We start from the raw sequence: 25,736 nt of genomic DNA, 5'->3' as shown, positions 1-25,736 counted from the left end.
GCGAGCGTGGAGGGCCGAAGCATGCGCCCATTGCGAGTGCTCCCAATTCTCATCGTAGAGGGCATCAAAGCCAATTAGCGGATGCACTAGGAAACGAAATTCCCTCGTCTAAATTCCCTCGTCTTTGCGATGGGAGTTCCAGTATGCGCTCGTTAGTCGCTTGGAGAGTTGCAATTAGGCTCAACATACCCGGCCGTATACCATCGTGCCTTGCACTGCTCACACTGCTAGCGTTGCAAGCGGCGAGCCACGATGTAGACGCATACGGGGTAGCTCGCGGTCGGGAGACTCGGGAGAAGGCTGCAGCAGATGCTGAGAAGCTAGTTATCATAGGTGAAGTGGCCCAGATGCACATGGATACGCAGGGCGTTTTACTACCCGATGCCGGCGTTGCGGAGGCCCTGGCGGAAGCGGCGTTCACTATTGCTCACGAGGGCGAGCAGCGGAGCTGGGTGCTCCTGACTATGGCCAGTCACCGGTAAGCACTTGGGGCAGAAATTGGTGCCGAAGGTGCGGTGGGGAGCAGTGCTTTTGGGGGGGGACAGGGCGTGCCAGCGGCGTGGGCATGCACGTGCCCGTGCGCCAGGCAGACCTGGTCAGACCTGGCCAGACGACCGGGTGGGTCCCTGGACCAAGGGACTGAAGCCGCCTGGCATTCAGCCACTGCCAGCCGACACTTTCAACAGCTGCAATGGGGGGCGCGACACGGAGGCCCGGCGTGCCGCAGGCCCGCTGCAAGGCGGACTTTGAGCTCCCTCCCCCTCGGCCTCCCTGGGCCGCAGACATTGGCCATGTTGCCACATGCGAGCCAGACCCTTGACCTACCGTAACAGATGCAGTCAGCACGCCATCCGCACAACCCGGGCTGAACATGGCATCTCATGCCGGCGTGCCCTGCGCCTCCCGTCGTACAGGGTAGCGGAACGGCTGCTGCCCCTCACCCTGGAGGCCCTCAGCCGCATCCCCGCTGACCAGGGCCTTTCCGAGGTGGGGGCGCGGCTACTGCCGGCCGGCACTACAGCCGCTGCGGGAGCTACAGCCTTTACCCAGCATGACCTCGGCCGCGCGGGCCATGACGCCGGCGAGGGCAGTAGCAGCGACGGGTGGGGGAGCGGCGGCAGTAGCAGGCGGGAGGGAGGTGGCGAGGACGCAGACGAGCGGCGGCGGCTCAGCGGCGGGGTGCTGACAGTGACAGCGACAGCGGAGGGGGACCAGGAAGGCATGAGGAGAGCGCAGGTGTACCCGGCCGCGGCCGATGGGACTGACACCGGTATTCAGGCTGCGGCAGGCGGCGACGGCGGGAGAAGGCGCTCCCTTGCCTCAGCCAGGCGCGATGAAGAGGAGGGCGAGGGGGCTGAGGAAGAGCAGCTTGGGGAGGAGGACCAGCAGGGCGACGGCAGTAGCAGCATTTCTGGCAGTAGCAGCGGTACGGACAGCGGCAGTAGCAGTAGCAGTGGCAGTAGCAGTAGCAGCACGCGGCGCACGCTGGACAGCGCGCTGGTGGTGATGACGTGGGACCTGGCGGCTCAGGGCCAGTGCCGGCAGCTGCAGCAGCGGTACGGCCACCAGTGCCTGCAGGTAGGCGGGGTGACGGCGGATGTGCTAAGGAAGCCACCGCCAGCTCTTTCCGTTCAGTGTTCGAGAGCACAAAGGAACGCATTCACGAAACACACCGTTACCGTACTGTACGTGCGTCATCCAGCAGTGGCCGCCCTTCTCCTCCTGCTTCATCACACTTTCATTGATTCTCTCCAACATGCTCGCAACGCTGTGTGCATGTCACAGGACATGGCACACAAGGTGGGCCCGGCCGGCGAGGCGGACGGCGGCGGCGGGGCGGCGGCCTTCCACAGCGCCGAGTTTGTGGCCATCGGGTTCGCCAAGATCAAATACCTGATCAACAGCTTGTCGCTGGGGTATGATGTCATGGCCATGGTGCGTGGGAGAAGGTTTGACATTGGAAGTTTAGGTGGGTAGAGTGAGTGGCCACACGGGTATGTCGCCGGTCTGGGAGATGGATCAAACGGCAGGGGCTAGAACATGCGCATGCACCAATCTAGCCGCGGCACACGTGGAGAAGTTTGTACATGGGAGTTCCTGACAATAATACGGGAGTTATCTTTGACTGGTTGGGAGGATATGTACGGTGTGAATAGGTTGTTTGAGCGCGAGGAGGAGAACGAGGGCACGGCGGTCTGCCCGGCGTACCGGAACTTGCCCGGAGACAACCGGGTCCTCGCGTGGATGACTTGCACTGACGGGGATGGGGACTGAGTGGGAACGTTGATAAGCAGGCACAGAGCCAGTCCCGCCATTGCCTCACTCCTGGGCGAGTGCCTCTGCCACCGCGCGCCATGATCCCGCCCCTTCCCCTCCACATCGATGGCTACCCCCACCACCACCACACCTTGCAGGACGCGGATGTGGTTGTGCTGCGCTCGCCCTTCCCCTCGCTGCTGCCGCTGAGGCCGCACCTGGCGGTGCTGACGGAGAAGTGCGAGGTGCGGCGTGACGTGACATGGCGTGGCGTGTGCGGCGCAGGGCGCGTGCCTGGGGTGTTTTCCCAAGCGCGTGGGTTTGTTAATGGGGGACTTGAGCGTTGAGGCTGGGCGCCGATGGTAAGGTGCGGTAGGCGTCTGACCTCGCCTTGCATACGCTCACCGCTGCACACACTATCTCACACCACAACACCGCCGCACGCAGGTGGTCGACATGGCTCAGCCGCTGCAGCCTTGGGAAGTGCGCAAGCCGGGCTCCAACATAGGTGCGCAAGCCAGCTGCTTTGTTGTGGCTGTGGCTGCCTGCATGTGTCTGTCTATTTGCGTCTGTAGGCATCTAGCGAGCGCTGCATACGGGAGGCATACGGGAGGCATACGGGCTGCATGCGGGGCCTCGCTTGGCAGCAGTTGCACCCACACGCCTCCCTTCACCTCCAACCCTCCCACCCCGTCTACCCCGCTACACTTCTCTGTACCATCTTTGCAACCCCCCCGATCCTGGCAAAGTCAAGGCATCGATCGCTGCACACCCTGCAACCCAGCCTACACGTTTCGCACTCCCTGCACACCCTGCCCGGCCCCCAACTCCCGCGCCCCCAACGCCCCCCCACCACACCACACACACACACACACACACACACACACACACACACACACACACACACACACACACACACACACACACCACAGGCGTCATGTTCCTGCGCTCCGAGGGCCCGGCCCTGCGCTGCATGAGCCGCTGGTTCGAAGACATGGTCGCCAAGACAGACAACCCGCGGCTATGGGACCAGGAGGTGGGGTTGGTGGTGGGAGTGCTGTGCCCGAGCCCAACGAACAGGTCCCAAGGGAGAGGGCCGCTGATGGTCGATGGCACGGGCCTAGATGGGGCCTAGCGGTCGCTAAGCTACGTTGGCACATTCACCAACGGGGATGGGGACATAAACTACCGGTAGCACAGTGTTGCAAATTGGGGCTATGCTTGCCAAATGTGCGGGATGAGACCAGGCACGCAACTGCAACGGCTGCCACCGGTCATACCCCCCTCGCCCCCGCGCCCCGTTTCCGCCCCCTGGCACACGCCACAGGAGTTTGACAAGGTGGTCACTGCGTGCGCGCCTCGCGTGGGTCTGCGCTGGCACGCGCTGGACAACCGGCGCTACGTGTCCATGTGCCAGCCCGGGTGCGGCTGCAGCTACCCCGACTCGGACATGCAGGTGCGCATGCGGGGGAGGGGGGGGAGGGGCGTGGGGTGCGGGGCGTGGGGGGAGGGGCGTGGGGTGGGGACCGGCTGGGCTAGGAGGAAGTTGTGGGGGCTGGCGAACGCTGGGTGCCGGCGCGGACTCGGTGCTTGTGGTTTAGGCTTGGGCGCACTGCCGTGTCGGATCATAGGGACGCCGTCACGCCGGTCGCGCCAGACTGGCCGGCTCGCCGCCAGCCTGCCGCTGCCCTGCCCCACCTCGGCCCTGCCCCACCTCGACCCCGCCCCCCCCTGCTGCCCGCAGCTGCTGCACGTGGCCCAGGTGGTGAAGCAGCACAAGCGGGACTGGTGGCGGCGCGAGGGGCAGGCGTATGCGGACGCGCGCGAGCGCAGCTGCGGCCCCCAGCAGTGGCGCGACTGGGTGCTGGTACACTTCCCCTGCCAGGTGGGGTGAGGGTGGGGGAGGGGCGGCAGGGGGGTTGAGGGTCATGTGCCCAACGAAATAGATCCCCAATACGGTAGTCAAGGCATCGTCGGGAATGGCGACAGAGGGAAGAAGGACAGCAGCAGGAGGACATGGGGACGGAGGAGGATGGGTGGCAGGGGAATAGGAGGTCTGTATCTACAGCCTTACCGTACCTACCGAGCCCCGCTGCCTAGCCCTGCTCTGTGACGTACTGCATTCTGCGCATGCAATCGAGCCAACCCCTACGCACGCGCACACAACCCCACCACCCAACCCCCCGCACGACATCCTGGTACCCTACCGCTGACCTCCGAGCCCGCACGCACTGGACCGCCCCTTCACCTCCAGGGAGGCCTGGCCGACAAGGAGCGCTACATGGCGGCGCTACTGGAGGGCCACGCGGCGGGCGAGGCGCGCGTGATCAAAAACACGAAGAAGATTATCAAACGCAACAGCCTGAGACACCGGCATAGACACCGCCGATAAAAGGCGGAGTACAGATGCCTTGGCATGATTACGGTGTTGGTTGATGCGGTCTGGAACATCATACGCCGCCACAGCGGTTGATCTGGGTGCTTTTTATAGCGGGGGGTTGGGGTGGGGGCGGGGGGTGCGGACGTGGGGTGCGGAGCCAAAGCTCCAGCAGGATGGCGGGCAGGTGTGACGTGTGAGCTAGAAACGAATGAGACATTCGTTGCTGTGCTCTGCAGAACTTTTTGGAAATGGTTGTAGCTTGAGTTGTCGAATTGCGGGAAGAATGGGATGACGGTGAGGGCTGATGGCACGCTGGCACGCATTCAGACCGACCAGGGTTTCGCAGATGCGCAACAGGTGGAAAGCAGGATGTATAAAATTAATTTGTACAATATTCATTCTCTGATGTTGTATCAACCGTCCCATTGGCAAGGCACGGCGCTTTGCGTTGGTCTGGCCTCACGGCATTGCGGGAAAGCCAGTCAATTCTTTCTAAATCGCTTCAAAGCCTGTAAGAAATATCAAGCATAGTAAATCACTATCGGCAGCCGAGAACTGCAAAACAACCTCAAGCGAACTCCGCGAGCACCCGCCCTCAGCTGGCTTTTTTCCCGCTTTGGGGCTACGCTCTGCATCAATGTTCGCCTGAGTTGCGGGAAATGAGCAGGAGGCTGCTTAGAGACTAGAGAGAAGCGGCCATGGATGCTGACGTGGGAAGGTACACGCGGGTGAAGGCACTTCAGGTGCGAAGGATGTTTGTGCCAGTCATATTGAGCACACGCACACCACTGGATCGTGTCTGTGTGGCAAGGGAAGCCAGGGGCGGTTTCTGGGAAAGCCTATGTGGGGTGGGGGTGGGGGAGGTGCGGGGGACGGGCGCCTTCAAAGAAGCCTCACCTGCAAATGCACGCACGGGCGCGGCGCGGCTTGACGGGCTGCACGCAGCTAAGGGCAGTGCTGCCTGGACTCCTGATATGCCACCATACCCAGCCATGCCCACAAGGGCGCCCCACTTGGCCGCCTGCTTCCCGCTAAACTCCCCGCCTGCATCCCTTCCCGCCCCCCCCCCCGCCAGGGCCCCATAAACGGCGCGGACGACGAACGCGCCGCCCTGTGCCCCGCCTCCTCCGACCCCACCACCCCCACCCCTCCTGGAACCGCCTCTGCTGCCTGTTCTGCTGCCTCTGCTGCCCGGGCGGCGCGGGCGGTGCGGGCCGTGTACTTCTGTCTGGGCGCGGGGCTGCTGGCGGCATGGAATGCGCTCATCACCGGCACCGACTACTTCGGAGCCGTTTACCCGGTGCGTGTTTGCGTGTGTGTGTAGCTGTGTATTGTGATGATTGCTATGTATTGTTGTTTGGTCATACGATGCCGTTCTGGAGCCCGTCTTTGGCGCTGTCTCCTTGGGCTCCCAGCCCTAGAACACGCCATTCTTCAGCTCCCCATCTCCCTCCCCCTCTTCCCCCTCCCCCCGCTCCCCTCCCTCACCCCTCAGGGCTGGCACACGGACCGGCTGTTCACCCTGGCCTACCTGCCGCTGTGCATGGTCAGCCTGGCCGCGGCCATCAGGTGGGGAGGGGGAAGCGGCAGGCGGGGGGGAGCTGCAGGTGGGGGCGCTGCGGGCGAAGAAGTTCAGTACTCTGACACGTCAAAGGCACCACACAGGACAGTCTGCGCAATGTTAAGTGCCGAGCATTGCAATTCCTTGCTGGCCATCCTGTCTCGACAAACGTCCCGTGTTGCTGCCCGTGTGCTGCTTCTGTTCCACATTGGGCGTTTCCAAACGACATCCCTCACACCCACTCATCACTGCTGCCACTGTCGTAGCTTACCTGGGCACACCTGGAATTTCCTGGCCGCACACCCAGGTACCCCGACGTGCTGTCCCTGGCCGGCCGCATCCGGCTGGGGTACGCCGGCTTCACACTGTGCATGGCCGCGGTGCCGCTGGTGCGTAGGCGCGTGCGGGCGGGCGTGTGTCAGGAAAGCTCAAGGGGGATGGGTGTGTGTGTGTGTGCGTGTGTGTGTGCGTGTGTGCCGCACGTCGTTGTCAGGACTCCCGGGAGCAGAGCCGCTACACCGCCTGTCAGCCTGCCCCTGGCGCCGCCACCCCCTCTCCCGCGGCCGGACTGCCGACCTGCTTGGCCACCCCGCTGCAGCAACCCCCCCTGGTGCGGCGGACTTGCTGAATCTCTGATTCCTCGTATCCCGCAATCTCCTGCGACTGCTGCCCCACACCGCACGCCTCACCCCACTGCCGCGCACCGCACACGTGTGCAGTGTGCAGTGTGTGTGCGTCTGCGTCTGCGTGTGTGTGTGGTGTGTGTGTGTGTGTGTGTGTGTGTGCCCCGTATGTCGTTGTCGTGACTCCCCGGAGCAGACGTGCGGCACAGCCACCACACCGCATGCCGCGGCCGGGCTGCCAGCCTGCTTGGCCCGCTGCTGCAATCCCACCCTCACGCCCTGCTGCGGCGGACTTCCTGAATTGCTTGTTTCGCCATCCCACAATCTCCTGCAACTGCTGCTCCAACCCCACTGCCGCGCACCGCACACCTCATCTCGCGCCGCAGCTCGACGCGCTGCTGGTGGCGCCCGCCGCAGCCGCCGCGCCGCCCGGTGGGGACGGCGGCCAGCAACCGCAGCCGCAGCCGGGGGAGGTGCCGGCGGGCGCGCTGGTGGCGGTGCTGGTGTGTGTGGCGGTGGTGGGCGTGTGCGACGGGCTATGCCAGGGCGCGCTGTTTGGTGAGGCGGCGCAGCTGCCGCCACCCTACACACAGGTAGCCGGGAGTGCGGGCGGGCGGGAGTGCGGGCGGGAATGCGGGACCAAGCACATGTGGGAAGGAACGGACAGCATGCGGAGACAGCCTGACGGACTGCGCAGTGTGTCGGCAGCCGAAGGGTCGAGATCGGTCTGGGGGAAGCTTCTGTGCGTGGTCCGCTCGCTTCTTGCGTACACATGCACACGGGTATGACAGATTTGCGAGAGTTCTGGCGGCATTTTTAGGCGCCTGAGCAGTTATCGGCGATCAGTGAGCCCGATACATTTGGCTGTGGGAGGCTTCACAGCCCTCTAATGTACACTTCCATACCTGTACACACACGCTTAAGCTCACACGCATCACATCACACCGCCCCGTCTTTCTTGTGTCTGTGTACCCCCCCCCCAGGCAGTGGTTGCCGGCACGGCCAGCAGCGGCCTGCTGGTGTGCCTGCTGCGTGTGGCGTCCAAGGCGTCGTTCGAGGCGGCGGCGGCGCGGGGGGAGGGGCAGGAGGGCGCGGACGCCGCCACACGCGCCGGCCTGCGGAATGGCACGCGCCTCTACTTCGCGCTGGCAGGTGGGGGCCCTGGCTGTTTTCTGCAGTACCCTAGCAGAGTGGCAGAGCACGCGAGGCGGTGAAAGAGCGAGGGGCATATAAGAGTCCTGAAAGCGCTGAAGTCTCTGCGTACAGCTCAACTCTGCTCGGCCCGCCAATATGCGCGGACCGTATACGCAAGGATTACTACCGGCCCGGCAGCGGTTGCGTGCGTGTCCCAACTCCGGCGCGCCGTCTGGGCGGGCTTCGTTTTGTTGTTTTTTCAACACGCACACACACGCGTGCGCGTGTTTGGCGGCTTTGTTCCTTTGTTTTTATGTTTAAACACACACACACACACACACACACACACACACACACACAGGCGGGCTTCGTTTTGTTGTTTTCTTTTCAACACACACACAGGCCTGCTGTCCTTCGCCTGCCTCATCCTGTACGACTTCGTACTGCCGCCGCTGCGGCGGCGCGCCGGCGGCGCCCTTGCGGCGGCGGCAGCCGCACGGGACCGCGACAGCGGCAGTAGCAGCAGCAGCAGCACCCCTGCTACAGCCGCCAGTGGCAACGATGCCGCGGTGGAGCGGCAGCCGCTGCTGCTACAGCTGCAGCTGCCGGACGCCTCCTCTGCCGCCACGCTGGAGGTGGAGTTGTCCGGGGACCTGGGGTCAGTGCACGGCTCGGAGGCGGCGGCGGCGGCGCTGAAGGGCGGCTCGCCTGCGGCGGCGATGGCAGCGGGGACGGTAGTGGGAGCGGGAGCGGTAGCAGCGGGATTCAGCAGTGACGCTCTGCCCGTGTCGACACACGCAAACCACAACCATCATCATCACCACCACCACCACCACCACCACCACCACTCAACGAACTTCGGCTCCCCCGGCGCGCCCGCAACTACCAATGCCACCTCCGCCGCTGCCTCCGCCGCCGCCTCGCCATCTTCTGGGAGCTTCCGCTCCGCTCAGCTGGCGGGCTGCGTGGCGGCGTCGTGGCCCGTGTGTGCGGGGCTGTTTGCGGTGTACGGCGTCACGCTGTCTATCTTTCCCGGCTTCCTAGCGGAGGACGTGCACGTGAGTGTGATGAAGGAGGGGCCAGAGGAGGCAGAGGGGGTTGTGAGTACCAGCCCAAACTAAACCAAACCAAGATGAACTAGCGGGGAACAGGCAGAGGGGGGCAGAGGTATTCAGTTCCGGGTTCGGAGGGGGTGATGCGCTCATGCCCCACGAAGCCTGGCCCTAATGGTTGTGCAGCAGCCAGCCCGTGCCGGCATGCGTGCTGCCTGTGCTGCCTGTGTTGCGGCATGCAGAGCCGCCGCTTCACGTCCCTCCCCCCCACGCGCTTTTCCATCCCCCTGACCCCAGAGTGCCGACCTGGGTGACTGGTACCCCATCCTGCTCATCACCGCCTTCAACGCCGCTGACCTGGTCGGCAAGACACTGCCCTGCGTCACACCACTGCCGCCGTCAGCGCCGCCGCCGCCGTCAGCGCCAGCGCCGTCAGGCTCCGGCTCCGGACCGGGACCGGGATCCCTGGCCCAGCGCAGTGCGGCGAAGGGCCGGGCGGCGGCGGCGGCAGAAGGGGCAGCAGGGCGGGGCCAGGGGCTGGCGGCGCGGTTGGCGGCGGCGATGCTGATGCCGCTGCGGCGGCCGCGCGGCATGCTGGCGGCGTCGCTGGTGCGGGGGGCCGTGGCGCTGCCGGCATTTGTGGCGGCGGCGGCGTGGCAGGCGCCGGCGGCGGTGATGGCGGCGCTGACGGTGCTGCTGGGCGTCAGCAACGGGTGAGGGAAGGGGAGGCGTGGGCGGGTCGGGTCGTGGGCGGAGACGTGTAGACGGAGGCGGAGGAGGAGGCGGAGAGGGCGGAGGAGGCAGAGGGGGAGGCAGAGGCGGAGGGAGACGGCCCGGGGGGCGCGGGGACGAGTTGGCTGGGCGCCGTGGCAGTGTGTCGGACCAGTGTCCCGAGGCGTGTCAGGCACGTGGGGGCTCCGGACATGGTCACACGCTGCTGTGATGCCGCTGCAGCTGCTGCCGCACTGCTACAGCCGCACTAGGCACCGCTGCTACAGCCGCACTAGGCACCGCTGCTACAGCCGCACTAGGCACCGCTGCTACTGCCGCACTGGGCAGCGCTGCTAATGCCTCGCCCCACCGCCGCTGCTACTGCCTCGCCCCACCTGCCGCTGCTACTGCCTCGCCCCACCTGCCGCTGCTACTGCCTCGCCCCACCGCCGCTGCTACTGCCTCGCCCCACTGCCGCTGCTACTGCCTTGCCCCACCGCCGCAGGTACCTGACCAGCCAGCTCATGACCATGGGCCCCTCCGCCGTGCTGCCACGCCCCCTGCTGGACAGCGGGGCCAGCGACGAGGAGGAGGAGGAGGAGGAGGAGGAGGAGGAGGAGGAGGAGGATGGCAGTGGCGGCGACTGCGAGCGCGAGTGCGAGGAGGCGGGAGCGGAGGAGGCGGGGGAGGAGGCGACCGGTGGGCGAGGGGCGGTGGGCATGGAGGAGGGCCGAGGTCGTGGGATAGGCGCCGGGCTAGGGAGAGGGCTGGTTGGGGGAGGGGGAGGGGGAGGAGGAGTTGAGGGCTATGTTGCGCTCCCGGCGGCGGCGGTGGTGGCGGGGACAGCATCAGCGTTGGTGGACAGCGGTGGCGGCGGCGGCGGTGGCAAGGCGATCAAGGCTGGATCGGCCGGAAAGGCACGTCGGCAACAACAGCAACGCAAGGAGCCGTCCAGCCATTACCAAGAACCCAATCACGAGCACCACCATCACACGCACCACGCTGATGCCGAGGTGGTTGAGAACCTGTTGGTGCTGAGCCTGGTGGCGGGCCTGAATGTGGGTGCGGTGCTGGGCTGGCTGTGGTTGGTGTGACACTGAGAGTTTGGAAAGGGAAGGGCGCGAAAGGCGCCAAGTATGAAGTGTGTGTGTTTATACACGTGACCATAAGTGTGCACGAGCGTCAAGGTGCGGTGGGTATTGACAAGGAGGGTCAGCGGAGGTGGGTGTCAGGAAGCGCGTGCGGTGCGGCTCGGCACGCGATGGTCGGGGACTCAGAATCCAGATGGATGTGGGTTGCGATGATGGGAGTCGTTTAAGCTGCTCGTTGGTTTCCCCGTCGCATTTGTAGCCTTTCCCGCACCGTAGACTATAAGAAGGGGCAGCAAAGCTTGGACAACATGCTGAACCAAATTTCGCAGCGTCGGGCTTCGGTGCAGGGCCGAGCGTTTCAGCCCGCCTGCACTCGCCTAGTCCATCGCCCGGTGTCGACTAATGCAGTTGCTGTGGAGGCACCTGCGGCCCCGTCAACATCCGTTGCTGCTGCGGTCGAGGCGCCCAGCTATAGGGCTCACCTGGATTTTAAGTTTATGAAGGAAAATGTCGATATGGTTGCCAAAAACTGCAAGGACCGCTTCAGCAGCGCGGACCCGCACAAGGTGGTGGCTCTTTACGATGAGTTTGTGGCGCTGAAGTCACAGGCAGACAGCCTGCGCGCGGAGCGGAATGAGAACAGCAATGCCATGAAGGTAAGATTGGCGTAGCTGGATCGGTCTGGGCTTGCAGACGTGCAGTCCAGCCTTCCGCGACCGGTCGCTGCGTGTGGCTCGGCGCGCTCGCTGGCGGGACCCGCCAGCGTCCCCAGGATCCCACCCGTCGCGGCCGACGCCGCCCCGGCGCCTGCAGATACATATTGTGGAAATGCCTGTCGAGGTTTAGTTGCGCGCTGCGGAAGGGTCGGATGCGGGCGCGCAGGGCGCGTCTGCAAATAGGGTTTCAACATGGGGCGCGGACGCCGGCCGTTTTACCCCCGTTCACCAGCGGCCGCTGATGCGCGCGTCCCACACATACCTTCCCCGCATCCAGCAATCCCTCCCTCCACACGCACACACATACACATGCAAACGCCCAATGTCACGACTGGCGGCCGCAGGGCAAGCTGGAGGCGGACAAACGCGCGGCGCTGATCGCCCGCGGGCAGGAGCTGAAGGACGAGCTGGCGGCGGTGGAGGAGCGGCTCGGAGGGGTGAGGCCGGATGTGTGGGTGTGTGGATGTGGACGTGGATGTGGATGTGGAGGCAGTGACAGGGTGAATGGGTGGGCGGGTGGGAGGAGGTGGGAGGAGAGGGGTGAAGGAGGGATGAAGGAGGGGTGAGGTGGCAGGGGTCATGGGGGCTGAAGGTGGGAGGCAGCCGGTGAGGCGGCGGATGGGTGGGGGGCGGAGAGGTGGAGGAGGAGGGAGGCAGGGGGTGCAGGTGGCTGATGGGAGGTGCTAGGAGGCAGGGAGGGGGTGGCAGATGGGATGAAGGCCGCAGAAGGTGGGTTAGGCTGGGTAATACACCGGGTCATGCGTAGGGGGGAGGCGTGGATGGGAGGCAAGGGGAGGTGTTGGGTGGAGGCAGTGGGTGGACGTGGCGGGAGGAGGGGATTACTGCAACCTAAACGGGAAGGGAATGGGAGGGCACAAGTTGGTGTGGTGTGGCGCGAACGGATGGGTTGGCGGGCACAGGAAAGGGGTGCGGCTGGGCAGTCCGCCGGGCCGGGTGCCAGCCGTGCGTGGGGACGCCGCCGGGTGATAATGCGACGAGGTGAATTGCGGGGCGCTGGAGAGGGCCGGGGCAGCAAGCCGGGCTTGAAGCCGGGCCGTGCAGCGGCACGCGCAACGGATCAGCGGTTGTTGGGAAGCAGCGCGCGGGGGGGCGGAGAACGCCACCGGCACTGGGGGCAGGTGTGCGGCGGGTTGACAGATGCTGGTGCTGGGCGGTGAGTCGGGGACCGTGAGCGCTGGGACGGAGAAGGCTGGACCTTGCCGAGGGCTGGGCGAAAGCTGAGAAGCAGTCATGTTACCGCGGTGCAATGTACGGCATTGTGACCGACACGTGCAGTGGTGTGAGGCGTAGCGGGCCGTGGGTGAAGGGCACTTCCGCATATGCTGACACGCGCGCCCACCTCCTGCCTCCCCTGCCTCCTATCTCCACCCCTCCTATCTCCATCCCTCCTATCTCCACCCCTCCCCCCCCTGCAGGTGGAGGCGGCGCTGCAGCGCGAGGGCCAGCGGGTGCCCAACCTGACGCACCCGCAGGTGCCCATCGGCGGCGAGGAGCACGCGGCCGTGCTCAAGGAGGTGCGTGTTGTGAGGGGGGGACTAAGGGCCCGAGCCCGAAGACATTGTACCAACCGCCAAGAGGGGGGTGAGGGGGCAGTATGGGGGGGGCAGGTCCCAACGAGCAGACTCGTCAGGAAAAACCGCGGGTAGCGGGCAGGAAGGGGGAGAGGCAACGGGGTTGCAAGCGTGTGAGCTGCCGCATGGTGAGGCGGGTGTGGAGGCACAAGTGAGGGCGATGCGCATTGTGGCGATGGTGCAGGAAGGAGGAAGGGGAATCAGCCTTGTGTGCAGGTTGTCCCCTTACATATCTTGACCAATATATGCACGCACACAGACACACCTACACACACACGCTCACACACACATGCACTGCAGGTGGGCAGCCCGCGCGCCTTCACCTTCCCGGTGAAGGACCACGTGGCGCTGGCGGAGGCGCTGGACATGGTGGACTTTGAGAGCGCGGCGGAGGTGTGTGTGGGGGGGTGTGTGGGGGGGGGAGGTGTGTGTGTGTGGGGGGGGGGGGTTAGATTCATGATTAGTTAAGGAAGTGGTAGACGGTAGGGGGAGGGGGAGAGGAGGGGGAGATGGACGGGAGGGGGAGGGCAGGGGCAGGGGTGGAGGGCGGGAGGGGCGGTGGGGTGTGTGAGGCGTGGGGAGGAGACGGGAGGAGAAGGGAGGAGAAGGGAGGGGTACGGGGAGTTAGCGGGTGCGGGAGGTCAGCCCGGGGTGCCATGAGTGAGGCGCAGCTCGGTTTGTGCACACACGGGGGTTAAGGAGTTGGCACTTTGAGTGCTGCAGCTTCGGCTTACGCCTGCAAGGTCTTTCAGCCCTTCTCCTTGCCTACCAACGCACTGCACGCCACACGCACACACAGGTGTCGGGTCAGAAGTTCTACTACCTGCGTAACGCTGGGGCGCTGCTTGAGCTGGCGCTAGTCAACTACGCCTTCAACAAGGTGTGTGTGTGTGTGCGCGTGTGCTTTTATGAAAGGGAACCATGTCGAGTGCGCGTGTGTGTGCATGTGTATTGATGTATGCGCGTGTGTTGATAGCCGCGTGTGTCGCTGGGGTGGCGCAGGGCGCGGAGCTGGAGATCAGTCCTACCGCACGGCCTCTGTGTCATGGTCATGCCCCCACCCCGCCCCACCTCCCCCTCATGGACTGCTACGGTAATCCCCCTGTACCGCTTTTCCAAACATCCTTGCAATCCCCCCTCCACTCCCCCCCGCCTCCCCAGGTTGTGTCTCGCGGCTTCACGCCCATCATGACGCCCGACCTGGTCAAGGCCTCGGTGCTGGAGAAGTGCGGCTTCCAGCCCCGCGGCTCGGGCACACAGGTGCGGGGGGGGGGTTGGCACGGAGGGGAGGGGAGGCATGAGAGGCATGGGAGGAGCGGGCTGGGGAGGGGTTGCAGGCAGCGGTGCAGGCCACATGCGGGGCCGGTGGGGCGGTGCGCGACGGCGGCACCCACACAGCCGTGTGTGGGTGTGCGTGAGGCGGAGAACGCACTCCAAACGGTGCGACAGTGACGCCGTCATCAGCGTGGGTGGTGCAGGAGCGCGAGTCCGGACCCGCTCGCCCACCCCTCCCTCCATCCCACCCCTCGCGCCTTCGCCCACCCCTCCCTAAAGCCCATTTCCAGTCCCACCCTTCACGCCTTCACGGCCTTCACGCCCCTCACCTGCCCACCACCAACCGCTCACCCCACCCCTTGAATCCTGTACCGTTTTCCAACCATCTTTGCAAACCCCCCCTCCCCCTCCCCCTCCCTCCACCTCCCGGCCAGATCTACGCTGTGGAGGACTCGCCGCTGTGCCTGACCGGCACTGCCGAGGTGCCGCTGGGCGGCGTGTACATGGACCGCATCGTGCCGGAGGCCGAGCTGCCCGTCAAGATGGTGGCGTTCGGCCACTGCTTCCGGACCGAGGCCGGGGCGGCGGGTGCGTGGAGGACTGGAGGCGGGGGGGGGCGTAGGGAAGGGTTTGCTCTAAGGCGCGGCTGGGTGCGGCAGGGCGCAGGGGCGGGGGCGATGGCGTGTGCACAGCCCACGCCACACGACGATGCCATGCCGCGCACACCTGCGTCCCGCTTCACCCACCTACTCCTGCACTCTCGACGCCACCAGTCCCACAGCCCCCTCCACCCCCTCCACCCCCACTACTCCTACCACCCCATCACCGTCCTGCCCCCCCCCTCCCTCCACCTCCCTCCACCTCCCTCCTCCCTTCCCTCCCAAAGGCATGGCCGGCAAGGGGCTGTACCGCGTGCACCAGTTCTCCAAGGTGGAGATGTTTGTGCTGGCCACCCCGGCGCAGTCGGAGGCGCTGCACCAGGAGCTCATCGACATTGAGGCCGACATGTTCACAGAGCTGGGGCTGCACTTCAAGGTGCGGGGGAAGCGGGGGGGGGAGAGGTTTGGCGGGGGGTTGGCGGGGCGGGGGAGGGCAAGGGGTTATAAATACCAGCCCTGAACTGAACCAAAACAACGGGGAAGGGGCAGCCCGATTGGGCGGGGCGCCACGGAGGCGGGGAGATTGCCAGGGATGCTGTGTGACGCAGGGCGGCGGACGGGGAGGAGGAGGAGGACTGACGGGGAGTGGGACAAAAGGGGCAGCAAGGGGAAACTGGCAGTCCCTGGCGGGGTTTACGAAGATCAGGTCACGACCTCCAGTGCACCGGGGGGAGGAGGGACAGCCACCCGGAATGAGTCCACACGGACCAGGCCGCCAGCAAGCCCCATACCTTCCGCCTGCCCACCCTCAGCACGTAGCACTAATTGCTAGCTGATCATTCTGTGATCCATGAGCCCCACACACACGCCCACACACGCCCCCCCAAACCTCCCCCCCCCCGGCCTGCAGGTGTTGGACATGCCCAGCGGCGACCTGGGCGCGCCCGCCTTCCGCAAGTACGACGTGGAGGCCTGGATGCCGGGGCTGCAGCGCTACGGCGAGATCAGCTCCGCCTCCAACTGCACCGACTACCAGTCGCGCCGGCTCAACATCCGCTACAGGTGAGGCGGGGGCGGGGAGGGCGGGCGCGCGGTGGTGACCAGCGGTGACCCCAGCTTGCAGGCTCTCGCGATTGGCTGCCGTTAACTATGCCGATCCCCGTGTCTCAGGGTCAGGTTCAGGTTGCGCTCCCACCCGCCTTCGCGCGCCATAGACTCATAGTCCTCACGCACGCACTCACACAATCGCTGCATCTGCTGCTGCTGTCTTCGCCTCAGGCCGGGGGCAGTCGCCAAGGAGGCCGGCTCGGACAGCGACGGCGGCGCGGAGGCGGGCAAGAAGGGCGCGGGCAAGAAGGGCGGCGCGGGCAAGAAGGGCGGCGCGGGCGGCAGCGGCGGCAAGACCGAGTTCGTGCACACGCTCAACGCCACGGCGTGTGCGGTGCCGCGCATGATCGTGGCCATCCTGGAGAACTTCCAACAGGTGCGTGTTTAAAAATTTGCGAGTTGTGTTGGAGCTAGTAAGGAGGATTGGCGCGAGGGTTTGCTGTTGGGGAGAGTGCCTGGGAGATTCCGTTTGAAGGGAGTTGAGGGGAGGACGGAGGCATGCTGGTTTGGGGCGGGGCCAGGGAGGTAGCGGGACCAGCGGCGTGCTGCTGACGCCCGTGGCGGTCCACACCAGACGCCCACATCCGCCCCAACCCCAAACCGCCAACACATCCGCCCGGCCCCGCACGACTCTGCCCACACTTGCTCCCTTACCAGCACCTGCACCCTTACTCACCCCCGCACACGCACCCCCACCCCCCACGCCCCTGCAGGAGGACGGCAGTGTGGTGGTGCCGCTGCCGCTGCGGCCCTACCTGGGCGGCATGGAGGTCATCCGGCCGCCCGCCAAGAAGCATTAGACGGCGGCGCAGGCTGGCAGTGTGGGAGGGTGTTTGACGCTTTGTGCGAAGGGTTCGAAGCAGTGTGAGGGGTTGTGAGGGGTCGTTAGGAGGTTGCGAGGGGCCGGCATGGGAGTTCGGAGCAGTAGGCGGGTGTGCTGGCGAGGGGCGGGGTACTGTGGTGGCGGCTGGGAGGGGCTGTGGTGCTCAAGCGTGACGATGAGGGGATCGGCAAGACGGGTCACGAGCAGACTCAGGCAGGGGATGGAGTGGCAGGCGTGGGAAGCAGGAGAGGCAGGTGGTCACAGCGACACGGAGCACTTGAAGGTTGGGGTCGTGGGGGCCGCATAGGGGCACGGACAAGTCCGGGCCTGGGCCGGGGCCACCTGCAATTGGTGGCGGCGCTGTGGTGCGAGGTCTGCATTGTGCGTAGACGGCAATGCGGCCCTGGGCGCCGGCGGCTGGCGATGCACTGGGAGACTGCTCAGTGAAGGCTGGCCGTCGGGAGCGCGGCAGCTTTGTGATGCGTCGTGGACTGGGCTGCTGTGCGGCAGCCGGTTGATGACGGGTGTGGGGAACTGCAATGCGGTCCGCACCCGTCACTGTCCCGCTATCCAAAGCAACGCGCGGCCACTCGGTACTGATTACAATCAATTACAAACATGTCTCTGCGCACTTACAGCCACCAGCTGGCTGCCCTAGACGCGAAGGCGGTGAAGGCGTGGCTTCAGGACGCCAGCTGGAAGGGCCGCGCCAACAAGAACAATCCGCGGTTTTATGCGGACGTGCCGGCGGACGACAGCGGGCCGTTTGCGGCCATCCGCAAGGCTATCATAGACGCCATCAACAAGGCGGAGAGGAAGAAGCGCCAGAAGGGCAAGAAGGTGGGTCGCTGCGCTCGCTGGGTCGCTGGGTCGCTGGGTCGCTGCGCTCGCTGGGTCGCTGGGTCGCTGCGATCGCTCACCCACCCACCCACAGTGCGCACTCGTGAAGATGTACGCCATCTTTACTAAGACGGGCGGCTCCCACGCTCCCCACGGCGACGGCTCCCGCCGCGGGATGGCCGGCTACAAGCTGCGCTACGTGATGAAGGTGGGCGGCACGGGCAAGACGGGCCGCATCCACCTGAAGATGAAGGGTGAGGAGGAGATGGCGTACGAGTACGAGGCCGCGTATTCGATGGACGCGGCGACCGGCTCCTCGCCCAACAAGCATCGCGTGGCTCCCGTGGCCGCCCCCACGTGCGTGCTGGTCGCATCCGTGTACGGCGGCGCCCTGACCCCCGCCGCCGCGGCCAAGGCCAAGATGTCGGCGGCCAAGAAGGGCAAGAAGCACACCGCCGCCACCAAGGCCAAGATATCGGCGGCCAAGAAGGGCAAGAAGCACACCGCCGCCACCAAGGCCAAGATATCGGCGGCTATGAAGGGCAACACCAACAGGATGAAGAAACGTTAAACCAAGTTGCTGCTGTGCTGAACAAAGTATTGAACGAAGACTGTACCTTACCGGGCGTTAGGCTGGGCGGCGCAATGAAGGACTGGTACATGTGCAGCACGCTGAAGGCGGTGGTTTGATGGTGACGTGGATGGCTGTGGAGACACTAGCATAGCAGTTGTGCATGCAGCTATGCCCTACAATATTGTTATGGACCTGGCTAAAAGATCTGGGGCGGTTCGTTTGATGGATCTGGCCACGGGGACAGCGTCGTGGCGAACAGTGCAGGCAGCAGGTACTCGTGCTTACAGACGGCGTTGCAGGGACGGGCCTGTGTCGTGGATGTTTGAGCTCGGGCAGGTTGGTCAACACGGTGCAGGCCAGGGGTTTCAGCAAAGGCCAATTCAGGCGCGTTGGTGGTTGCATGGTCGCGTGTTAGTCAAACGTATGGGTACGGTAGTGTTCTGTCAAGGGAATGCAGCATGCATGAGGCGAGTCTGCTGCGACGCAGACCACCAAGGGAAGGCTGTGCTCGAGGCCAACTGAGTCAGATCGGTAACTGTGTGAACTGTGTGAAGCTGGTGTGACTTGTGTGCGGAGTGACCAAAGACGTGGATGGACGGGTGCCCTGCTTCACCGACTTTGTCCCATCACTGAGTGACTCAGCAGACCGTACTAGCTGTCTTGCGGTGTTTAGGTGGAGAGGTGGAACGGCTGCACTGCCAAGCCGTTAGGTGGGGGGTGTACCTAACCGAAACCTGTCTGCTTTGGTCCTTCTTTCGTCCCCGTAACAAGGCAACCAAGGGGTAGCTGCGAGATGCGACGGTGAGCCTCCAGCCCAGCTCTTGATGCTGGGTCTTGCCGACCCCTCTCCCTCGGCTCGCTGACACCCGTACCTGTCCGTACCCTGGTCGGGGTGGCGTGCTGCCCGAGCCCTCTCCCACCAACCACCCCAGCGGCACCGGACGCAGCAGCATGATATTGAGGGGCCACAACAGTTACATCGGCCAAGCACGTTTACCGTGCCAAATTGTTTGGTCTTCTCGATGACACGATGGAAAAAATGTGCATGGCCTTATTGACTCCTTACTGCCGTGTAGCGTTACAAACCGCCACGGCCCCAAACGACAATCCCAATCTCTCAAACCGACAATAGCCTCCACTCATGCCTCAAGCGGCCTAGCAACTCATTCGTGGCCCTCAGCGGCCTCCTACCTCCGGCCTCGCAGCTCCCGATAACCCCACCAAGTCCGCCGTGCCCGCCCCAGCCCGCCCGTGTTGAGGTTGCACTAGTGGCCGAAAGTGCTGCCAGAGTTTGGTAGTAGTCCTCAACGCCGGGAGGTCATGGTGCGGGCGACGGCAGCCCTGGTGGCTGGGCTTGATTGGCTTCGCGTATGCAGCTCTTCTCGCAAAGCGCTTGGCCCAACGGCCGGTCATGCAAACCAAGGTGCGGTCGGCGGTGATGGCGGTGGCGTTCGTGCCCTTGCGCTACCGAAATCATGTGTCTCGAACACCGCGGAGCGCTCCGCCCATCGCCTAGCTTGCGCACGAACGTACGGTCCTAGTTGCACACTCAACAGCGGTCAATAGAACGAGCTTCGTGCTTGGGGATATTGGCTGCACGAGCAGCACCATCACGCGGGGATGAGCGCCGCCGGAGGCGCCGCCGGCACCTGCTGCAGGCGCAGGGCGACGCCAACGCGGGGCCTGACAGCGCCACACTCCGTCGGTCATGGGCGGCCAATGGTCACTACCAGAAGACAAGCAGCAATAGGAACACGACTGGCTTTGCAAGGGCCATGATACCAGACTCACAAACGTATCAGGTGCACCAATGGCCACGACAGAAACACACATGCGTTATCCCGCGTGCGCCAGCCATGCAGACGACGCCGGGGCGTTACAGGGAAACACATGCATCCTTGTTCAGGTGTGTGGCTTGTGGGCAGCTGTGGCCGTCCGTGTGCCCAGGAAAGGTAACAGTGCGTGTTGGCACGTGTTGGCACGAACCACTGGAGACCTCGGTACTCTCTACCGGCCCCCAGGGCCATGCCATAACACGTGTTGACGTTGTAGGCTGCTCGGAACAACCTTGGGAATAATAACAACGTCGTGACTCGAAGCTGGGACAGGCTAGCCAACATGCGCCACGCAGGAGAAGGCGCGAGTTGCAACACTAGAGCGGTTTTACGTACGCGAGTCACGCGCGGCAACCTGCCCTTCGTTCACCCGCGCCGTCGTGGTGTAGGATGCGGGCAGCCATGCCCAGCCGTGCAGCATGGCCACGAACACTAATTTCTTTCTTGCTAGCTAGGTGCCATGCTTGAGATTTGCAGTGTCTTGCATAAGAGTCACTACCAATCAAGCAGTAGGTACACCCATAGATAGCATCACCCCGGCGGACGCAGGACAGGCGCGCACGTGAATGTTTGCCTCCAAACGCCGCGGGGATGCATGCACACAATGTCCCGTACGTGCCGATACCGTACGCCACGGCAGCTGTGGGGTGTACCGTAATAGCAGGGAGGGCAACATGAAGGGTAACACCTCAGCAACCCCAGCAAGGCTGGCCTGGTCGAGCGGCGCGGAGGGGTGAAGGATACCCGGCACGCGTGGAACGCGCAATGTATCTATAGTGATAGAAGGCGTAGTGATGGGAGGAAATAAGGAGCACTCGGGGCCGCGATGGCGGGTTGGATGCGCCACGGGCCCCGGCCCAGCCAAAGGGAGCGAACGCTGGGCGGAGCCGGTGGGTGAGCGACTCGAGGGACGTGCCAGTAGTGAACAGCAGTGGCGGATGGGTCATCCAATGTGAGAGATGATACAGCCACGCCGGCAGCCAAACTCCGCACTCGACCACGTACGGGCACGTCGTGGTACTGCTGTGAGGAGGCCGGGCTGAGTTGGGATGCCTGCCAAGCCTGGCTACCCACATGTGAGCCTGTGTCGCCATACGCTCTTAATAGTAATGACATATAGCACACTGCTCCTAGCACTTCGGTGATAAGTAATTGCCCCGCCGGGTGAAGTAAGGCCGGGGCTGAAAGGAACCAAGGTTGGTTCCCTAGGCGTCCACTCGCGAGTGGGCAGGCGACACATACAGTTGGCATTGACGTGCGTTGCGGAACTAATGCGTACGTTGGCTTGGGTCTCTGGGTTCATGAGGCATTGACAGAACACGCTGCCCCTGCTATGGCTCTGACGAAGTAACATGTATGCATACATGTCCTGAAGGATTGGCAGGGAGCGTGCCGCACAGCACGCAAGCCGCGTGACTACGGTAAGCATGAGGCCATAACGTGACACAGATGCCGTGCCATACAGGCGGCCAACGCTACGGCACAAGCCAGCTTGACGCGTCCACAGATACATACATGGCGCCTGACACCTGGATAGGAGCTATCAGTCTGACTGTGGGGTCGATGCTACCCCGGCATGGATCTGGGTTGAACGGTTGGTGGTACCATCGCGCGGGCATGGCGGGTCGAGTAGCGTGTTTCATGCACGGCACTCCCGCTAACCAGCTACACACCGCAGTGTACTGGTTATCCAACAACTACATTCAGACCATTCTGGTATCCCACTCAAACCTGCGCCAAGTGTCAGGAAAAGCGCTTGCCAAGTCGGCTACCCGCTTTCACAGGATGGCGAGCGGGTGACTGGCATGTGTACAGGCGGGTGGGCCAACAAGAGGGGAGGGCGGATGGGTGCCGTGACTTGGTGGTGGGCCCCACCGCGAGCAGCAACAGCCCAGCCCAACACACGGGCGCCATCCAAACCCACCAGGCAGGCTGTAATCCCAGCTCCGACCGTATCTCGCAACAAAATGTTGGTTGCGCAGGGTCGGGCTCACTGCGTGACACAGCGTCCGATGCCTGGTGCAGGGCACGAAGGCATGTTTATGCGTCATGCGGTATAGTTATGCGTCATGCGGTATTGTTATTGGCTGGGCATAGCATGCTGGCCGAACTGCACAAAACTCCACATCGCTCACTGAGGGCGAAATATCCGGAAAAACAAATTCGGCACTTGGGCCTAGTGCACACATCGAATGCATATAGGTTGGCTTGGGGTGCGTCAGCCAAACTACAAGGGTGGTGCCGCGTGATAGTATGATGTGCGTGCGGACCTCAAGACGTACAGGGTGACGCATGATCACGTAAGCCCGCTCCGTTGTCAACACGAAGCAATAGCGAGGCGCAGGCTTGCCGTGCACGGTACACTCAAGGCGTATTGCGACAGGGCACGCAGCAGGGCACGCAACAAGTCGAAGCGTCCATAACGACAGGGCAGGCAGCATAATTGCATGCGGCACACAGGCCATATCGCAAGACACATGATGCGAGGCGCAAAGCCTGTTGCTGGCGGCACACACGCCGTATCCGAACGTGGCGCTCAGACCACACATTGTCCACAACGCAAAGGCATGTACAACGAAGGCACGTAAGCATTTCAATGCCGTCTATAATCCACAACGCAAGAGTGTGGAGCCCGTTGCTTGCGGCACACAGGTCGTATCATAAGGGCACGTATGCCATCTATTACCCAAAAGCAAGGGTGCGAAGCCGTTGCTTGCGGCACACAGGTCACATCATACGGGCACGTATGCCGTGAATTGTCCATAAAACAAGGGTGCGGAGCCCGTTGCTTGCGGCGCACAGGCCGTATCATAAGAACACGTACGCGGCGCATTGTCCATGAAGCAAGGGCGCGGAGCCCGTTGCCTGCGGCACACAGGCCGTATCATGAGGGCACGTACGCCGTGAAGTGTCCATGGAGCAAGGGCGCGGAGCCCGTTGCCTGCGGCGCACAGGCTGTATCATGAGGGCACGTACGCCGTAAATTGTCCATGAAGCCAGGGCGCGGAGCCCGTTGCTTGCGGCGCACAGGCCGTATCATAGGGGCACGTATGCCGTCCATTGTCCATAAAGCAAGGGCACGGAGCCCATTGCTTGCGGCGCACAGGCCGTATCATAAGGGCACGTATGCCGTCCATTGTCCATAAAGCAAGGGCGCGGAGCCCGTTGCTAGCGGCGCACAGGCCGTATCATAGGGGCACGTATGCCGTCCATTGTCCATAAAGCAAGGGCGCGGAGCCCGTTGCTTGCGGCACACAGGCCGTATCATAAGGGCACGTATGCCGTCCATTGTCCATAAAGCAAGGGCGCGGAGCCCGTTGCTTGCGGCGCACAGGCCGTATCATAAGGGCACGTATGCCGTCCATTGTCCATAAAGCAAGGGCGCGGAGCCCATTGCTTGCGGCACACAGGCCGTATCATAAGGGCACGTATGCCGTCCATTGTCCATAAGGCAAGGGCGCAAAGCCCGTTGCTTGCGGCGCACAGGCCGGATCCCAACGGCACACACGCCCCTTCCCCAAGGGCACGCGGGCCCTGCGGCCTGGATAGGCAGACAGGAGAAGTACCGCGCCAAAAGTCCTGAGGGTCTTGGGGAGGTGGGGGTGGCACAATGGAAGATGTGGAAAGGTATTGCACAAAGCTGTGAACTGTAAAGCGACGGGTAGACACGAAGGCACGGCAAGCAGGACCGCGCATGGCAAGCAAGTAGCCCGCCCGCACAGCTGTGCATGCCCTTTTGCTTTCAGTGACTTGCCGAACGCCTTGTCCGCAACGCTTCGCGCGCCTTTGCTCCGCTTGAAAGCTCCGCTCTGCTCCGATTTGCTCCCGAATGCGGCCCCCGAACCAAAGCGTGGTTCAAAGCGCCAGAGAAGCTTCGAAGGGCATTCCCTTACGATCAGAGAGCGAGCGTGATCAAGCTAAGGGGTTCCATTGAGCAGGATCGCGCAACAAAACGCTGCAACTCCGTCTGAGTATATATTAAACGCTTATTCGGTCCATACATGGTCAAGTATAGTTAGAACCAGGTATAGGATTGCAAAGAAAGTCCAGAAATGTAGGGAACGTTTAAGTGCGACACACTGAGGTCACCGTCCCGGCAGAGGGACGATCCGAAATACAGTACAGAAGCACAACGGCAGATAAGGCGCCGTGTGCTCCTGACGCGTACAAGACCCAGCTCGGTTCGGCCCCATGCACAGGCACGTACCCGAGCGTCCTGCGCCGTGCGTGACTCTAACGCAACACGGCAGTTACGTCGCAATAACTAGACTTATCTCCACTGCGCTGCGATAAGTCAGCGCATATGATACACACGCAAAAAACATCCTCAACGCGAGTACCCGGCCCCTCAGTAGATACCACGTCGCCCGAATCCGATGACAGACCTCACGCCCGCGCGACATCGCGCGGTCCGCCCTCGCCCGCAAGCATGCTTGCGTACGCTCCTCCGCCAACACCTCCTAGATCAGCTGCTGAACTCCAGCTGCTGACGTCCACAGAGCGCCACCGCTGCTGCAAGAGCGCTCCGTGCCTCCGATCTAAAGCTGCACTAAACACTCGCGTCCACGATGATCGAGCGAGCCGAACATTTAGCGGATAGTCTTGTCGAACTTCGACACGGCGGTGATGGCCAGGGCAATGCCGCCCAGGACGGTCGCGCCAGCAATCAGGGAGCCCAGGAAGTTCTTCAGAGAGGGGGTCACGGCAGCCTCGGCAATGGGAGCCAGGGCCAGCGAGGCGGCAGCGGCAGCGCTCACGCCAGCGGCGATGGCCTTCTCGCTGATCTGAGCGGGCTTAGCGCTGCGGGCAGAGGGAACATTGGGTCAGAAGATCAGCCGAAGAGGCCTGACTCGGTACCCTGCCCCGCGACGCTCATCGAGACCCAAGCTCACCTGGCGCGGACCACCATGCGAGCAGCGGGGCGCGAAGCTGCAAGCGATCGAATACAAAGAGACCAGATAAGCGGCTGCAGCGGCTGGACAGTGTGCTAAGTCGGGGCGCTTGCAGAGAACATCTGCTTACCCACGCGGGTCGCCGGGCGGACGGCCACGGCCTTGGAGGAGACGCACACGGCGGCCATTTCGCTTGTTTGGGTGTAGAGAAAAAGCGAGAGGTGGGAGCGAGTGCGTTGCGTGGGCTGCGGCAGAGCCTGACGAGAGCTTCTTGCGTCCTTGACCCCCTTGCTTGCGATGGGTTCGTCGCGATGGGGACCAGATCTCCCGCCGTACCTCGCGTACGATTGCCGAATTCAGACGCGCGCTGGCGAAACTGGCCATCCTGAACTACTTGGACAGGTGTAGGCTATCACTCGCGCAGAGTGGTGCGGTCGGAGGGGGCTCGGGGGCGCCAGCGAAGGCGCGCTTGCGCGAAAATGGGTGCAGGTTCGCGCACAACACTACAATCAATAATACCGTGGACGTCGACGCTGAAGTTTCTAATATTCGTAATGTATAACAGACTCGAAATCACTCGTGCTTCGGTGTCCCGCCCAAAATGAAGGTGCAACACCCATCGCGACACCGCCGCTGCCACGTAGCGGGCAGGTGCTGTCGCCGTAGCCTTGGTAC

The 25,736-nt window shown here is 63.7% G+C and overlaps 5 protein-coding genes across 5 annotated transcripts in view; 4 read left to right on the top strand and 1 right to left on the bottom strand.

Annotated features, from left to right (window-relative positions):
- The first annotated feature begins 42 nt into the window (after nt 1–42).
- CHLRE_02g082950v5 (uncharacterized protein) lies at nt 43–4,998 on the top strand. Its single transcript, XM_043059273.1, has 9 exons — nt 43–478; nt 915–1,578; nt 1,786–1,935; nt 2,415–2,501; nt 2,704–2,764; nt 3,189–3,292; nt 3,584–3,712; nt 4,001–4,141; nt 4,511–4,998. The coding sequence occupies exons 1-9, from the start codon at nt 354–356 to the stop codon at nt 4,646–4,648; spliced, it is 1,599 nt and encodes a 532-aa protein (XP_042926907.1). The 5' UTR covers nt 43–353; the 3' UTR covers nt 4,649–4,998.
- Nucleotides 4,999–5,052: 54 nt separating this feature from the next.
- CHLRE_02g082900v5 (uncharacterized protein) lies at nt 5,053–11,088 on the top strand. Its single transcript, XM_043059272.1, has 9 exons — nt 5,053–5,379; nt 5,712–5,936; nt 6,132–6,205; nt 6,505–6,586; nt 7,207–7,413; nt 7,804–7,972; nt 8,357–9,012; nt 9,304–9,719; nt 10,223–11,088. Exons 1-9 carry the CDS (start codon nt 5,335–5,337, stop codon nt 10,809–10,811), a joined length of 2,463 nt encoding a protein of 820 aa, XP_042926906.1. The 5' UTR covers nt 5,053–5,334; the 3' UTR covers nt 10,812–11,088.
- Nucleotides 11,089–11,142: 54 nt separating this feature from the next.
- On the top strand, nt 11,143–19,068 carry CHLRE_02g082877v5 (uncharacterized protein). Its single transcript, XM_043059271.1, has 13 exons — nt 11,143–11,464; nt 11,869–11,961; nt 12,961–13,059; nt 13,417–13,509; nt 13,916–13,996; nt 14,278–14,376; nt 14,826–14,979; nt 15,278–15,426; nt 15,901–16,052; nt 16,269–16,473; nt 16,811–16,890; nt 17,559–17,760; nt 17,855–19,068. Exons 1-13 carry the CDS (start codon nt 11,324–11,326, stop codon nt 18,329–18,331), a joined length of 2,025 nt encoding a protein of 674 aa, XP_042926905.1. The 5' UTR covers nt 11,143–11,323; the 3' UTR covers nt 18,332–19,068.
- Nucleotides 19,069–19,070: 2 nt separating this feature from the next.
- Nucleotides 19,071–25,342, bottom strand: CHLRE_02g082852v5 (uncharacterized protein). The gene is made up of 6 exons (XM_043059270.1): nt 25,192–25,342; nt 25,062–25,098; nt 24,377–24,969; nt 22,305–23,034; nt 20,126–20,809; nt 19,071–19,927 (listed from the first exon to the last, which is right to left on the bottom strand). Exons 1-3 carry the CDS (start codon nt 25,247–25,249, stop codon nt 24,759–24,761), a joined length of 306 nt encoding a protein of 101 aa, XP_042926904.1. The 5' UTR covers nt 25,250–25,342; the 3' UTR covers nt 19,071–19,927; nt 20,126–20,809; nt 22,305–23,034; nt 24,377–24,758.
- Nucleotides 25,343–25,442: 100 nt separating this feature from the next.
- Nucleotides 25,443–25,736, top strand: part of CHLRE_02g082825v5 (uncharacterized protein) — a 59,226-nt gene continuing 58,932 nt past the window's right edge. The window contains exon 1 of the mRNA XM_043059269.1: nt 25,443–25,668. The gene's annotated coding sequence lies outside the window, so the exon portion shown is untranslated. The remainder of the gene's footprint in view (nt 25,669–25,736) is intronic.

This window comes from Chlamydomonas reinhardtii, chromosome 2, assembly GCF_000002595.2.
Source record: "Chlamydomonas reinhardtii strain CC-503 cw92 mt+ chromosome 2, whole genome shotgun sequence".
Taxonomy (NCBI): Eukaryota; Viridiplantae; Chlorophyta; class Chlorophyceae; order Chlamydomonadales; family Chlamydomonadaceae; genus Chlamydomonas; species Chlamydomonas reinhardtii.
This window is presented reverse-complemented; position numbering and strand designations above follow the sequence as displayed.